The 16,789-nt window shown below is 44.7% G+C and overlaps 1 protein-coding gene across 1 annotated transcript in view; it reads right to left on the bottom strand.

Annotated features, from left to right (window-relative positions):
• Nucleotides 1-2,253: 2,253 nt before the first annotated feature.
• SFRP1 (secreted frizzled related protein 1) overlaps nt 2,254-16,789 on the bottom strand; it is a 36,782-nt gene continuing 22,246 nt past the window's right edge. The window contains exon 3 of the mRNA XM_079989258.1: nt 2,254-5,892. Within this exon, the coding sequence (XP_079845384.1) occupies nt 5,570-5,892 (323 nt within the window). The 3' untranslated portion in view covers nt 2,254-5,569. The remainder of the gene's footprint in view (nt 5,893-16,789) is intronic.

Below are 16,789 nucleotides of genomic sequence, written 5' to 3'. Positions count from 1 at the left end.
TTATGAATGGCTAATATCTGTCCTTATGAGTTGCGAACTGTGTTATACTATTTGTGGTTTGTACGAGTTCGCTGTTTTATTTGATTTGTTTTGTTGTATTGTATTGTGGTTTATGATGGGCGTAAAGCCGAATAAACAAACATTTCATTTCCACTCAACAGCAGACCTCCAAGGAAGCAGGCAAGGGGCATTCCCAGTCCTGCTAGATGATATCCTCTTAGCTGGAGATGCTGGGGATTAGACTTAGGACCTTCTGCCACTGACCTAGGAAAAGGGGGAGCTTCCATCTGCCTTGCCAGATCATGGGCCCATCTTTCTCCATATCATCAACACTGACTGACAGTGGCAGACCAGGATTTCAGGGAGAAGTCCTTCCCTTGTGCAGTGACCTGCACACAGATAATCACTGGCCCCAATGTGTTGCTGATAGTGCTGATATGGGCGGGGGGGGGAGGCCTAGTGATGGCCCCCAAGAGAATGTGCTGGAGCTTCCAGAACATCCCTGCACATTTATTGATTACTTTGCTGATCCAATGACCTCTACTGACACTCCTTAAGAGACCCAGAGCCACTACATCGCAGGACTGAGGGAGGCAGCGTGTTAACCAAATGCAGGTGGTTTGTTTTCCCCACTCATCATTCCCCTTCGCTGGGGAGGTGGGGCAGAAAATGAAACTTGCCACTTGAAAAGATAGCACAGAAAAATGTTGTGTGTGCGGAAACCAATAGGTTGCCTTCAGTATTCCGACAAACGAAGGTCACCCCAAGAACTCAGTGCAGGACAGCCTGATCCCATGCATGCTTACTCCAAAGTAAGTCCCACTGAGTTAAGCAGGGCTTACACCCAAAAGGTGTGCATAGGACTGCAGCCATTGGCAGGAAATCCAAATGTTTTATTCAACACCCTTATAAGTATTGAGCACAATCTATGTGAACAATTCTCCTGCTCAAGCCCCATTGGAAATGGGCAAGACCACAGCAAAAATAAGCATCTGAGTTGGGCCTGACTACATGGAACAAATCTGATTCTTCTGCCCAGTAGTCCCACAAAATGGAACTGGAAAAGCTTGATTCTGTGATTGGGAGGGAAATAGGAAGAGACCAGGCAAATTTGCCTCGAGCATGTCTTACCTCTCTACTCCCCGAGAGGAAATGCATTTATAGTATCCCTGCTCTTCATATTCTTGCTCTCTCCACCCCACCCCGCATTTCCCAGAATTGCCACTGGCAAAAAGCTCCCCTCATTTTTGGCTTGCCAGTTTTATGTTGGGGGGATCTTATACACAATTTCCGTTTTTCTTTATAAAGCCACAATAAAAATGCATAACTTTTAGATGTGAATCCAATATGCAAACTGGAAATATTTGCATATATTTAGCCAATTTGTAAATGTCTCATATTGCCTCATATAACAATGAAGAAGAAGAAGAGTTTGGATTTGATATCCCGCTTTATCACTACCCGAAGGAGTCTCAAAGCGGCTCACATTCTCCTTTCCCTTCCTCCCCCACAACAAACACTCTGTGAGGTGACTGAGGCTGAGAGACTTCAGAGAAGTGTGAACAGCCCAAGGTCACCCAGCAGCTGCATGTGGAGGAGCGGAGACACGAACCCGGTTCCCCAGATTACGAGTCCACTGCTCTTAACCACTACACCACACTGGCTCTCACAATGGATATTATGTGTTTCCAACCTGGTGTCCCGTCCCCCCACATGCTGTTTGACTACAACTCCTATCATCCCTGACTACTGGCCATGCTAGCTGGGGCTGATGGGAGTTAGAGTTCAAGAACACCTGGAGGGCACCAGGTTGGGGAAGTCTGGGATATTGTGGCAGCTCTGGTTTGGGGTGGGTGGTGAGTCAAGGTACCTGGGAGCCATGGTTGGGCAGAATTTGGCTGCGCTGAGTGCAGAGGCCCCAACCAGGCCACCTGCTTTCTCAGCTTTGAACAATGGATGTGTCTTCTGTCCCTTCCCAGCATCCATGAGGAACTGATACCTGATCCCATTTTAAATGGTATTGGAAAGAGAAGTCTGTGTTTTGTGTCAGAGACCTTGCACAGAGAATCATGGGGCTGCTGGGGTTGGGCAAATGTTGAGACTGCTTCTCTCCATAGAGCCTTTGCTGGAGTGGGGGACCTGCAGCTCCCCCAATGTTACTGGACTCCAACTCCCACCAGCTCCAGCCAGCCTGACTAATGGCCAGGGATGCCCCACATCTCTGTTTTTCAGAGTAATACAAAGATTTACAAGTAGCCTAAAAAGATTGCCATATGGCATTGGATGTATTTTTCTGCTTCTTGGGTTCTGTTATTTTTATGAAAATCAATATTAATAGAATAATGAAGAAAAAAGCACAAACTCCATTCTTAAACCTCAACATATCTCACATTTAACAACAAAATAACTGAATTTAAGAGGGGGTGGGGTTCAGGAAACAAGAAAATAGCATACTTTAAAACTAGAAAAAGCTACCAAAAACAAAATCCAAGAAAAGGGAACAGGGTTATAAACAATCATGTAACTTGTCCCTCCTGGGAAATAAAAAGGTCCAAGCACAGTTAAAATAACTTGACACATTAATTAGCAACAGTTCATTAGATTACACTTTTCAGTAAATAACTAGAACAGGGATGGGCCACTGTCAGCCCCCAGAGCAATGTTCATCTAGCCTCTGGTGATGCTGTCAAAACTGAAGTCAGTATGCAGTAAAAAGTTTCATTCATAAGGACAATAAAAATGTTTTCAAGTTGCAATACATATTCCATACTTTAATGCTACACATCTCTTTTGCTTTCCCTAAGCAATTTGTAAATGTAAAAATTATATTGGTATGTAATATGCTGTTCCTGAGTGCATGGTGTGCTCCATAATTGTGAGGCTGTTAATGCTGGATGGCACCTGGGACAGCTCAGTGGATAGCGCCAGTGGCGGAGGCAGGGGGCAGGGGACAGTCCACACTGGGTGCCATCTCTGAGGGGGGTGACAAGAAGGTACCCCGCGGGGTGCTCGTCCCGCCGCCGTGAGCAGAAGATCCCACCGCCATCCATACGGCACTTGAGTGTATCAGTGCCGCGCATGCACTGCTGGGCGGTTTGCCCTGCCCCTCGACACCCCACACTGGGTGCCGGAGAGCCTTTCTTCGCCCCTGGATAGAGCATGAGACTTAACCTCAGGTTTCGGGGTTCAAGCCCCACATTGGGCAATGTTGGAAAAGATTCCTGCACTGGAGGGGATTCGTCCCTTCCAACCCTACAATTCTATGAACATTCCAGAAGGATCTGTTTCTGCAGCAAAATGCACTTCTTTCTCTGAGCCCTCAGACCATTGTGTACAGCAGCCTCCCCAACCTGGGTGGCAAATCTAATGGTCAGAAATTAGGGGAGCTGTAGTGTAAAACAAATGGTTGGGGGAAGGCTGATTTAAAGACTGCCCCCCCCCCAAATACAGACACCAGTCATTTCTGAACTATGGCATTATTAAACTTACTCTACCCCCATTCTGCCAATTTAACAATTAACTCTTTATCTGCTTAATCCTGTGCCTTGGCAACACACAGGACAAATGGAGTGGAACCCAGGGGTTTTCGAACTGTTTTGACCATGGTTCTCCCCTCCCTTCGTCTGCCTTGAGGAGGCAACCGGAACCCAAGTGCTTCCATTTATCCCACAGGAGAGTGTGAGGGTTGCACACAACCTTCTGCTGGTTCATGTGATGATATGTGGGCTGAAATACTAGCCGAGCTGTGGAAGCAGAAGAGGAACCAGATGGGGCATTGAACTCCATCTTTCAACAACCACCTATGTGGAAATTTTGTCAGAAGAAAGAAGCTCTTCTGAGCTTCCTTCTTTCAAAACTGAATTGATGAGCCAAAGGGGAGAGATTTCTACCAATCTAATGTGAATTAATGAGGGTCCTCCGGCAGGGGACACTGAACTATGATTAGGGGAGAAATTCAATTCAGTTCCCATTTAAAGATGAATCTATCAAATCCACACTTTCCAAAACAAAACACAATCAGACCCCTCATTAGGAAGGACTTCCTGATGTTACAAGCTGTGGAACAGACTTGGAAGGGGGTGGACACCCCTTTGTGAGGGGTTTCTTAAGCAGAGGCTGGACAGCCTTTCAGGGAGGGACTGAACTAGGTAGTCTTCTAAGTTCACTTCCAACTCTATGATCCAATGAAATGATTTAAAACACATCAAGTAAGCATGACATATGTGGGTGGTCTTAGGGTCCTCTTTACTTCCTGTTGCACCTGCAGACACTCAGATTAAAGCTGAGTTTTTGTTTTTTTACAGACTAAAGCTGAGTTGAAATACCTCACAGTTTTTGTCGATGTTTTTGCCTTGCCAAAAGGAAAGAAAGAAAGAAAGAAAGAAAGAAAGAAAGAAAGAAAAAGATGTGTTTCTATTCAGTTATATATTCCGTTATACTGCCCTCAGTTACCTACAGTGGCATCATCACACAGCAAAATCTAACTGGCCACCTCTTGCAATGACACTATCCGATTCACCACAGGATTCCTTACTGGGTGGGATCATTCACATGGATGGTCACTGAAGAAATAGCCAGGAGAAATGACAGAATCAGAAAAAGGAGGTTATTCAGAAATCTTACTTTTATAGTGAAAACTTACACTCCGGTGACATTGAAGATTTCTCCCTGAAAACTGGAGAGCAGCCAGCACAGCTCTGCTGAAAGTGCTTCCTTTCAAAATCACCTCAGTCAGGGGCTTATAGAATCATAGAATTATATATAAAGTTGGAAGGAATCGAGAGGGTCATCGACTCCAACCCCCTGCATTGCAGAAAGCTCAACTAGATCATGCGTGACAGATGGCCATCCAACCTCTGCTTAAAAATTTCCAAAGAAGGAGAGTCCACACAACACCAGATTTAGGGCAGTGCCCTAAGCAATTTGTAAAGATTTAGGGCAGTGCCCTAAGCAATTTGAAAGCAACACTAGATTTAGGGGCACAACATTGAGAAGATCCATCACTGAGAAGATTCATTTGGGGTGCCAAATTTTAGCCTGGCTCAAAGTTTACCCAAATCTGCCCCCATCCACCACCTCTCATGGGAGTCCGTTCCCCTGTTGAACAGCTCTTACTGTCAGAAGGTTATTCCTGTTTAGTCAGAATCTCCTTTCTTGTAACTCGAATCCACTGGTTTGAGCCCTACCCTCCAGAGCTCCCTCTTCCATGTGACAGCCCTTGAGATATTTGAAGACGGCTCTCATATCCCCTCAGTCTCCTCGTTTCCAGGCTGAACATACCCAGGAGGATGGCCTCGGCAGGAGTGCGTGGCTGAGGAGATGTGTCCCCAATGACAGACAGAGAGGCTTGGAGGGCTGCATTTGGACCTGGGCCTGAGGTTGCCCACCCCTGCTCTAAAGGAACAAACAGAAAGAAACGACAAGGGATCAAAGTTCAGTGTCCACCAGGGCAGAAGGAGCCAAAATGTATGAGCCACCAAGTCCAAAAGAAAGTCTGTGCAAGTTCAGGGCCAGCAACAAAACAAAACAAAGAGAAGAGAAGAAATGTTCCAATCCTGGCACCATCTGATCATTTGAAGACGGAGTGAAATGTGGGGCACTCGGGACTTTTCATTTTCTTCATGAACTTTTTGAACTCTTTGTTTTTCTTATCCCATTTGTGGATGGCCGTCAGAAGGTACTGGGTCTTCACTTTGCGCCCCATGATGAGAAACTGGTGACTGAGGTTGTCCAGTTGGTGGCAAGGACAGTCTGCCCCGTTCTTCAAATAGAGCACCAGCTTCTTGAGATCTTTCTTCTTGATGGTGCCCAATTTCAAGGGCTTCTTCTTCTTGGGGATGATCTTCTTGTCTCCATTTTCTTTTTTTACCTCTTTTATTTTCATCTTTAAAGCTGGAAGTCAAAAGAAATGGGAAAAGGAATTTTTAAAACTCTTACCCATCAGGCACATGTGATCATAGGGCAGGTGAAAGCAGGATCCCATTTCACTGCATGGAATGACTTCATTTCTTATACCACAAAATTAATAAGACATGAACACTGATGCAGCACGCATCAACTTGGAAAAAATAATCGTGGAAAGGTCAAGAGATAAATTATTAATAGGGGTTAATAGATAGGTTGGCATTATGATTTGCAGGTCTTGGTGTCAGCAATCAGGGAGTGGAAAGAGGTCATCTGCTCTCTTCGTAACAAAAGTGGGAGGAAAGATAAAATGTTATTTTCCTGTTGCAACTTCCTGTTGCAGATAGTTTTCTATTGCAAAGCTTTATAATAAAAATAAATAATTGAGAAATAAATGAGTGCTAGGCTAGCCTCTTACAGAAAACAACAATAGCCAAGTGTCCTGTGGCCAAAGATGGAGGGATATTGCATATCCCTATATGTGTGTACATACTGTATGTGTGTACATACATTTCACCCAACGGCATCTGAATTTAGCACAAACAAGCTTGTTCAAGTCTACACTCACGGTCTCTTAAGTTGTGATCTTCTGTCAATTGCATTGAGGCAGCAATCAAAAAACCAAGGTTTACCTTGATCACCCTGACTTTTGAGCAGGCCTGCATAGGATTGCACTGTGAGCGATCCTAGATATAGGAGCTTTAGTAGCACCCAATCCTTGCAGTTTTGCTTGCAACTTGAAACAGAAGAGCAATGCCACTTCCAAAACTCTGGAACCCAAGTGAACTTTTGCAGCCAGACAGGCAGGACTGCCCTCTCCCTAGAGCCAAGCACTGTGTGGGTTGTTTGTGCACATTTGTGTGGTGGAGCCAAAAGGTCAAATGTTCCTCAACATTAAGGACTATCAAAAAGGCCGGCAGAGAGGAATTGAGAGAGATTTAAGAGCCTCGGACGTGAGATCTCCAGGCTAATAGTATATTGAGACTGATGGACATTTGCCGGGGACTGAAACCGGGAAGGGGGTGGGTGGAGTTTGGAAATCCAAAGGGTATATAATTATAATCTGTTTGGTTTTTATTTTATTTTGTTAATCGTACGAAAATTGGGAAAGTCGTGGGAGGGAATTTTGGTCGACTTTAGGAAAAATGTTTAAGAATGAGTATTGATGTATAAATATTGATGTTTAAGTTTGGATAAGCTAAAACTGGTTTTTAAAACGATCTAAATTAAATGAAAATAAGGTTTGAAAAAACAAATTGAGGAAATGGATGAAAGAGAAAAAATAAAATAATATGTTAAAATAAATTATCAAGCTAAAGTTGAGAAATAAGTAATAAGGATTTGCTGAGCTAATAATTTGAATTGGAATACAAGAAGGGGAGGTGCGAGGAGGTCTGAGAAGTAAGTTAAAAGAAAATAAGCAATTGAAATTTTATGTGTTTTTAAATGTTTTTAAGTTTTGTACTTCTGTATTTTTGTATTTTTGTCATTTTTGTTTATTTTTGTTTTTGTGTTGTTATTGAAAATGCTAATAAATATTCATTAAAAAAAAAAATAAAGGTCAAATGTTCCTCTCCATCTCACTGCAGATCTCTCATTTCCAACTGTGGCTGCAATTTAGTGAAATTTTAAAGAAACAGATAGTGGCCAACCAAATGCCTGTGGGAAACCCATGAGCAGGACATGAGCACAGGATCACTCTCTCCTCTCTCCACCTGCAGCTGTCAGCAATCCAGAAGCACAAAGCAGAGCAGTTGCAGATATAGTCACCCCAGTATGGCTTTTGCAGGTCTGGAAGGTACACATAAAGTTAAGAAGAGTCACACTGCCTGCTCCACTGCCCCCCCGCGCACAATGCAAGTGGTTCTTGGAAGGTTGTCTTTGAGGTCATGTGGCCCTCTAGCTGATAAGGCTTGTGCCCCACTCCTGACCTACACAGGGCCACACCTCCCCACCACCACCACCACCACTTTAAATACCGGTCAAAACCCACCATTTCTGTGAAGCCCTCAGATTAACTCCTTTGTCCCTCACTCCTTTCAGAAACTAAACCTAAGTATGTGGAACTGGATGTGTCTCATGTTGGAAATGCAACAGCAGAGATCATTCAGTGTATAACTCAGGGGTTAATTCTGTTGGTGTTAAAGTCGACTAGGGGAATGATGGAGGCTTCCGGCTTAGCGCCTCCGGCAATGGCGGAGTTCCTCTGATCGGGAGGAACCTGCTCCGTGGAATTTAGGGTCTGGCCGCCACAGCGAAGGTGGAGACCCACTAAAAATCACAGGCGGGAGAAGTCTGTGAACGTGGGATTCGGCTGGCACCTTTTGCGCCTCCCCTACTCGCGGGGAGTCCCGCTTTCGGGGATCCGGAGCGATGTGGGGTGAGCGGCGCGGTGCTTCGAATTGACTGCTTCTTTCACGGAGTGAAGCCGCATTGCTGTTGCCGGAGAGCGCTGACTTTTTCCTGTGGACAATTTGATTCTAAACAACTACCCGTGAGTAGAACACAAAATTGGATTTTTAAACGTCTTAATTTGGCACCAAAACGGGGAGGTTTCAAACAGGAAGTCCGCCTTCCCCTTTTGTAAATAGATTGAAGCAAAGAATTTGCAAGCTAAAGTCTTGGAAAGTCCTATGTAAAGGAATAAACTTCCAACGGCTAAAATCATTAAACCCCCCTTGGAGGCAGGAGAAGAGGGGGGAAATTTTGTTGTTGTTGTTTTATAAAATTTTTATTAGGTTTTCACATTTTATACACACACACACACAACAAAAACAAAAACAAAAACAAAACATATATAATTTCATACTCTTACTTTCTTTACCCTCTTTCCTTGACTTCCCCCCACCCCCTCTTCATACATCCCAATTCCAATAATTAATTCAGCAAGTTCTTATCTCTCATCTTTAACATATTATTATTATTTTTAAAACTTAACTCTTTTTACTTATCCACATTTAACTTATCCAATTCTCTTATAAACATTAAATCTTTTTTTCTAAGGTCGACCTAATTTCTCTCCCACGAATTTCTCCCTTTATATTTTAATTAATTATATGTCATAATGGCCAAATACAAAAATCATAAAATTTTAAAATTCTGTTCTCCCCTCCCTCCCTACCCCGGTTTCCATCCCTTATGTCCACAGAAACAGTTCCTAGCCCGGATTCCTCACATCCGAGGCCTTCAAGTCTCTGTCAGTCTCTCTCCGCCGATTTTGTTGGTAACCCTTTTTGTTGGTCCTCAGGTCTCGAAGGAGTTCAGTCGCAGTCACACCAAGTTTTCTTCCATCCAAAATACTTAAAAGCAGTTGCTGCAAAAGGTCAGCTGCTCTCCCATACTCAAAGAGGGAGTCCCAATCATATTTCTTTATTCTTTTAAATTCCAGTATTCCAGGTACTCCAGGGACTTCCTCCTTCATCTTTCTCATCTTTCGCAGATTTGTAATCCGAAGATCTTCTTTATTTCCTGACAATATAGGCTTCTGATTGGTATTTTCCTTTTCCGTTCCTTCTTTCCTCTCCACCTGTTCCAAAAATGTCTCTTCTGGTTCAGCTGCAGATTTCTTATTAGTCAAATCCTTTATGCATTCAGCAGAGTTGTTTGTTTTAGAATTCAAGGTCATAAGTTCTTTGTTCATAGCCGTACTCTGCTCTTGCAGGATTCCCACGAGAAAAAACATTTTTTCTATCTCTGCCAGTAATTTTCCCTCTGCAGCCATTGTAATGTCTCTAGTTCCCCCTAGGGGGATTCCAATTACTTGATAGTCCTTTTCCAACAGTCCGTTACTTATTGTTTATAGCTACGTTGTTTCCAACCACCTCAGTTCAAATGCAACACTTTCAATTCAGAGAGTTATTAAGTAACAAAGTTCTTAACTTTAACCGCCCGTTTGACAGCTCCTTTGACAGCTGTCAAACTCCTTATTCTTTTTCCTCCAGCTTACGCACAGGACACTCCCGGGTTCGGGGGGGTTTACACAAAAGCTTCCAAAATTCCTCACTTTCTCTCCAGCACAAAGACTTCTTCTGTCAAATTCATTGAAGTATCTTTTATCTGACACCAAAAACAATACTCTCCACCTTAGTTCTCCAATCCTTGCTTTAGATCGTTTGTAGGTAGGGGGGGTGCGGACTTCCCTTTAGCACATCCCCCGATTGTACCGAATTCAAAGGTATAAATTTTAAAGTCCAGATTCCAATCTACTCACGGGTTGTTTATTTTCCAGTCCGAATTTTGGGAAAAAAGTCAGCGCTCTCCGGCCATGGCTCGCGGCTACGCTCCACTGAAGTAGGGGTCTACTCACAGCACCACGCTGCTCCCCGTACCCTCTCCGTAGCCTTTAAAAAGGCTCTTCGTGGGTCGGGGAAGGCGCTTAAAGGTGCCCGCCGAGTCACCAAGTCCGCAGGCTTCCGCGCCTGCGGTTTCTAAGGGTCCCCGCGTCGCCGGCGCGGTAAGACCCGTCCTCAGCAGAGCCGATTCCCTCCGGAGCTCGGAGGGAATCCGCCATTAATCCGATCGCGCTAACCCGGAAGTCTCTCTGAAGAGGGGGGGAATTTTGGATCGCGTAAGCCTGCAGGAGAGAGTGAAGAAAGTTGGATCACCACCGCTCTGAACCTGGAAATGGACTGCTAGTAAGACTGATGTTTTTGGGAAAGTTCATTGACTGTGACAGTTAGTTAAATAAGAGAAATACATTGTTTTCATTGTCTCCTTCTGTGTTTAAAAAGGAGTAAAAGTAGCTGAAAATTGAAACTAATTTTACTGCTTGAACTGTGCTTAAAAGGATTGATACAAACAGAAATTGTTTCCCTCTAGAGGGAGCCTTTGAAATTGTTACAAGAGTTGGGCTGGTGGAATCTCCAGCTGCAAGAGAAAACCGTGAGACTGACCTTGGATTGCTTGAGAATGTCGACAGAAGAAGCCTTAGTGATTGCACTATGCAAGATAAGTGAGTCATTGGAACAGCTCCATAAAAAGATGGACGTAATGAATATTAAAATTGATATTTTGGGACAAAAAGCGACTAATTTGGGACAAAAAGTGAACATCTACACAGAAACGATTCAGGAACCGATACAGGAATCTACTTTGACATGCTAAATGGTGGAGAAAGCGAGGGAGAAAGCTGTGGTTGTTGAACCTAAAGTAATACAAGTGAGAGAGAGAGGTTGAACCTAAAGTAATACAAGTGAGAGAGAGCCCCAGCCTTACAGAGGCAACTTGATGATTACAAGTTGTTGCCCTCTATGATTGAATTCAGAGAAAGTCAGATTGGAACCCTGCTTGGACTGGAGAAGGAGAGTTGGATAGATCACCTCATGCAGGGATTTACTGACCTTTGGGATCTGGACCTGGGTCAGGAGGAAATTGGAGTTGTGGGGACCTGCAGATTTGGAGGGACTTTGAAACACGTCCTGAAATATCTTTTGGATTTTAGTTTTAACCACGGAGATGTGGATGACATGTCAAGAAGGAATAAAAACATTGTTAGGTTGGAGCTCCCTCGAGACCTACTCTTCAGCATCAAAGAAAGGAAATTAAGAACAAGATCAGCAGAAGACAAAGTAAAGTGTATGTATAAATGCGAAGAAGACTTGCAGAAGGGACCTGGAAAAGAGTTAAGAGCCTCAGACAGAAGAGCACCCTGGTTGATGGACTATATGGAATTGACAGAAATGACTGGCAGAATCCGAGACCAGGGAGAAGAGACGGTGGAAGAAGATTGGAAAAAGTTTAAAGTTTATTTATAGAAATATGGTAAAATTAAAGAGTGTTAGAAAAATGTTGGAATGAAATTATATGGCCTTAGTGTTATAAGGAGTTAAGCATAAATAAGTATTATAGTATTAATGGAAAATAAGGTTAAAATAAGTTAAGATATTTATATGATAGAAAATAGTGAAAGGTGGAAAGGATTTGCTGAAACAATTAATAGAAGTGGAATACAAAAAGGGAGGTGAGAGGAAGTCGATGAAACAAGGGAATGAAAGATAAGGCATTGAAATGGTATGATGTATGTTTTTAAATTGTTTTTGTTCTGTTTTGTTTAGTTTAATGCGTTAATGTTGTGTGGTGTATTGTTTATATATTGTATTTTATTGTTTATTCTTTCTTTTGTTTTTTCTTCTTCTTTTTTTCTTTTCTCCTTTTCTTTTTCTTCTTGTTTGTAAGGTTTAAAAGTAATAAATATTATTTTTTTAAAAAAACAGAAGGGGAATGATGGAGATGTTGCTTAGCAACCAGGCAGAATGGCTTAATCTTTGCTGAAGTGCTGATTGACTGTACAGTTCTGCAAAAGCTTTTCTTCTGTATGTCTGGTTATATGTCTGCCTGCTATAAACAAGGTCTGCTCCTTTCTTCTCAAATTATACACTGTTTTTGCTCAGTTTGCTCAGTAAAGTGTTTATCGGGGCTTTTCCCTCTGGACTCTGCCTGTATTATTTAAGTGACTTTGCTAAACTCCAACCCAGTTGCCTGTTACTCCTACCTCTGTCTCTTCCCACCCATCTCTGCTGTTCCTTTCTTCTGTCATCTCCCTTGCTTTGAAATTTACATTGTGAACTCTTCTCAGGGCAGGTCTTTCCCTTTGCTTCCTTTACTCTGCAAAGCACCATGTACAACCAAGAAGGTAGCACAACAAGAAAAGGGCGCACGGATGATGCACCATGTTTCAAGCGTGGTGCAATCTGCAGACTGACTAGTCCTGCTGATGGGCCATATGTGCTTGAGCAACAAACAGAGCCAAGCGGGAGAGAGAAAGGGCACGTTTAATGCACAACACATTGACGTCCTGTTTGCCCTATTAAACTGAATTCCATCACACCGTCACCCGCAAAGGAACATTCACTGTGGGCTGAAGCTGCAATCAATAACTCAGAGAAAGCTCTGTGCCCAGCTGAGAATATTTTCCATTTAAGTCACAGCAAATTAGCTTCTCTTCCTCCCCCCCCCCCAACACACACAAGTCTGGGGCTGTGCCTGCAGTGGCAAGCTGTCCCGAGCACCTTCACTCTTGAGGTGCAGAGCGGGAAGGCAGAAACTGCATCTTCCCGAGAGAGCAGCACCACGGCATGCCTGGCTGTCATCCACACAGCTTTGCTGCTGACTTGTCAACAAAGCCCAGGCAAAACGGGACCCAAGAGTTGCAGCACCTTAAGCACAAACAACATTTATGGTTGCATAAGCTTTTATGGGCCAAAGCCCCCTCCATCATATGCCTGGAGAACATCAGCCACAGATTGGATCCTCCAGGGCTACATGCAACTAAAGCAACGGAAAAAGCTTAAGCGGTCGAACATCTTGTTCAGTTCATGGTACAATCTGCGCTCCCAGCTGTACATATTTCTCTTGCCTTGACCTGGTCCTGGCTTGGTCCCTGAGGGGGAAGGTAGATGCCCAGGGCAGGGTTAAGATAGCAAAAGGCCCGTCAGGGTAGGGAGCCAAAGCAGGAAGCTGCTTTACACAGAGCCAAGGAGCTGGGCTCTTCCAATAACTAACAACTGGCCATGGGGAGCTTATATACCTTCATAAGCCAGACTCTGTCAAGTTAAAACGGGTTAGCCTAGCCCTCTTGGCCTTTGCAGAGGGTGAATGGCAAGGCCTGGCCAGGCACAGCGGGCTCCAGCGCCCTCTGCACCCTGCCCTGGGGACCATGGGAGCATGCTCCACCGCTGCCCCTACCTGAAAGCCGCTGCCAGTCAGCGTAGAATAGGGACAGCCACATGGAGTCCTCAAGATGTTGGTGAACTCCAGCTCCCATCAGCCCCAGCTGGCAGGTCAGGGATGATGGAAGTTGTAGTCCAAAAACATTGGCTTTCCCTGGCACAGGCAATGCTGAGGTGGGTAGGCCCATCATCTGACTCAGTATCAGGCAGCTTTGTATGCTCCTATTGGTGGGATTTCTGCCAGATTTCAGGGGAGGAACTTACATTTTTATTTTTATTTTTACTGAATTTATAGACTGCCCTATACCCGGAGGGACGCAGGTGGTGCTGTGGTCTAAACCACAGAGCCTAGGGCCTGCCGATCAGAAGGTCGGCGGTTCAAATCCCCGTGACGGGGTGAGCTCCTGTTGCTCGGTCCCTGCTCCTGCCAACCTAGCAGTTCGAAAGCACGTCAATGTGCAAGTAGATAAATAGGTACCGCTCTGGCGGGGAGGTAAACAGTGCTTCTGTGAGCTGCTCTGGTTTCGCCAGAAGCAGCTTAGTCATGCTGGCCACATGACCTGGAAAAACTGTCTGCGGACAAATGGTGGCTCCCTTGGCCTATATGAGCGCCACAACCCCAGAGTCGTCTGTGACTGGAATTAACTGTCAGGGGTCCTTTAGCTTTAGCTTTATACCCGGAGGTGTCAGGGCAGTTCACAGAATAATTTCTTTTTTAAAAGAACTGTTTGCTGCCACCCCTGCAGTGGAGGAAGGAGAGTTCCAGGCCCTTCCCAATTTGCCCACCTAGCTTTTCTGTATTTCCAAATTTAGTTGTTTTCCACCCACTCCTGAGGCAAGTCCACTGTCCTGCATAGCCCTCATCCCGCCTGGAGGTTGGTCCGGCTACTGCAAGGACTCCCTTTATCGTTTTCGCCTGCAGAAGTCATTGGGCAAACGGCCAGAGGAGAAGACTGGCTTGGAAGTCTTTACTCTCCTCGGGGGGGGGGAGCCTTCACCCCCTAACCCTCCACTGCAAGCACCTGAAGGAGCATCTTCACCCCCATCGTTCAGCCCAGACACTGAGGTCCAGCTCCGAGAAGTGAAGTTACAGAGAACCAGGGTAAAACCTCAGTGCCTAGGACTTGCCAATCGTATGGTCGGCGGTTCGAATCCCCACGGCGGGGTGAGCTCCCACCGTTCGGTCCCAGCTCCTGCCCACCTAGCAGTTCAAAAGCACCCCTAAGTGCCAGTAGATAAATAGGTACCGCTTTATAGCGGGAAGGTAAACGGCGTTTCCGTGTGTTGCGCTGGTGCCGGTTCGCCAGAGCAGCTTCGTCACACTGGCCACGTGACCCGGAAGTGTCTTCGGACGGCGCCAGCTCACGGCCTCTAGAGTGAGATGAGCACACAACCCTAGAGTCGGACACGACTGGCGCGTATGGGCTGGGGTACCCTTACCTTTTACCATGAGTATGTACTCAGTTGATAATAGCAAGTAATAAAAGCAATTTAGCCACTAGCTAGAGATGGAGCAGCCAGCCAGGAGACGGGGCTGTTACAGCCACACAAATGGAAATGAAGCAATTCCCCTGGTGACAGGATGCTGCTCTCGGGGGAATTTTCTCCAAAGAAGACTTCCCCTCAAGTGTGGCCAAGTCATTTTTTTGGAATAATTGTAGAATTTATTGCCTTTCGGTGAATGAGTTTCTCATCTTTTGTATTTTATATTGTATTTTATATCCACTTTGGTAACTTTTGGTTGTGAAGTGGTTTATAAATCCACAAACTGAAGAAATTAAATAAAACTTCACATGCAATGTGTGTTAAAGATGTAAAATTCGGTTTGAGACCAATGACAGGTCACCAAGACCCCTCACCCCCAGGAGGAATTGCTACATGGACTTCAAGATGTGCAGCCGCCGCCTCACACAATCACTGGTTGCTTTGAAGCAGCTGAAATTGCCTGGTAAAAACAAGAAAATATGGAGATAGAAAGGCAGCCCTCGGACTTCCTTGTAAGAACTCACAAGGCAGACCACTCTGTAGCATTGCTTTCCTTCATTTTTACATTAAAAACTTATGTGCAACTTATGGAGAAGTTGGCGCACAAGGTCAGAGCCAGACTTTCACAGATGACTTCAGTGCTGGTTGGAAAAGCTTCATCAATTATATTGCAACAACTGAACATGACTGTAACCCCACCCCTGACCCCAACACAGGGAGGTCTGTGGAAAGATGAACTTGGATGGCTAAAAGTCACGCTCATATTTCCTCTTGAACAATGATGTCCAGACTTTGGCCTCACTGAACTTGCTTATGTGTTTGTGACTCTCTTGATGGTTGTTACTGTTTTCTATTTAAATTTCCCAAAACAACAGCAACACACAAACATACAACATAACCTTTGCAGATTTTAAAGATTTATACAGAGTCATCCTCAAGAACTTGCACAGTAATGGGATGGAACTGACTTTAGTCTCATTCCATGAGGAATGAGATTTTGCCCAGGAGAAGCCACCACACCTGGAGCACCAGCTCAGAAGAATGGGAACAGCTGGAGGATTCAGGAGAAATGACCTGGGACATCTCAGGAGGAGCAGCCAGGGCAGCAAAGGGGCCTCCACTGGAGTCCCCAAAATCTACTGCCTCGGGTGACTCCTTGGTGGGCAGCATTTTGCAAAGTTTTAAAGAAAAGAAAATTGACAATAGCCACAGCCACGACTGTGAAAAGTAACCCCCTGCTCCTGGAACAAAATTCACCATGGTTCAGTGCACCTCAACTATGCACACATTTGTCATTCAGGCCTCTGTTGCCTCTGGTCAAACAGAGTTTGTTGCTTTTTGGAACAATGCAAAAACCTAGCAAATAGTTTGGCCAGAGAGAAAAGTGGGATGAGTGAACTGAGCAAACTTCCACTGTGCAAACTATCGTCAACTCTTTGATAAATATATATCACCACAAATGAAATCTCCCCTCCACCCCAACAAATGGAAAGTCATTAACTCCCTGTAATGACCTGAAACAACAGGAACAGGATGTAATTGCTCCCCATTTTTCATGGGCTGCTCCAAAAGCATTCATTCTTCAATGCTGTGAGATCACTGCTGCTCTTGCCACCCGTGATAGATTTCCATTGCTTTAGAGGACTGCTCTCAAAATGCCTCCCAAGGGGAAAGGACAACAGATCCCACACTCCTCTGCATTGCAAGCAATGACCAGCTTGCTATGCACAGGG

The sequence above is a fragment of the Podarcis cretensis genome (assembly GCF_951804945.1).
Source record: "Podarcis cretensis genome assembly, chromosome: 8".
NCBI classification, from domain to species: domain Eukaryota; kingdom Metazoa; phylum Chordata; class Lepidosauria; order Squamata; family Lacertidae; genus Podarcis; species Podarcis cretensis.
Note: the sequence above shows the minus strand (reverse complement) of the source record. Positions and strands in the feature narration are given on the sequence as shown.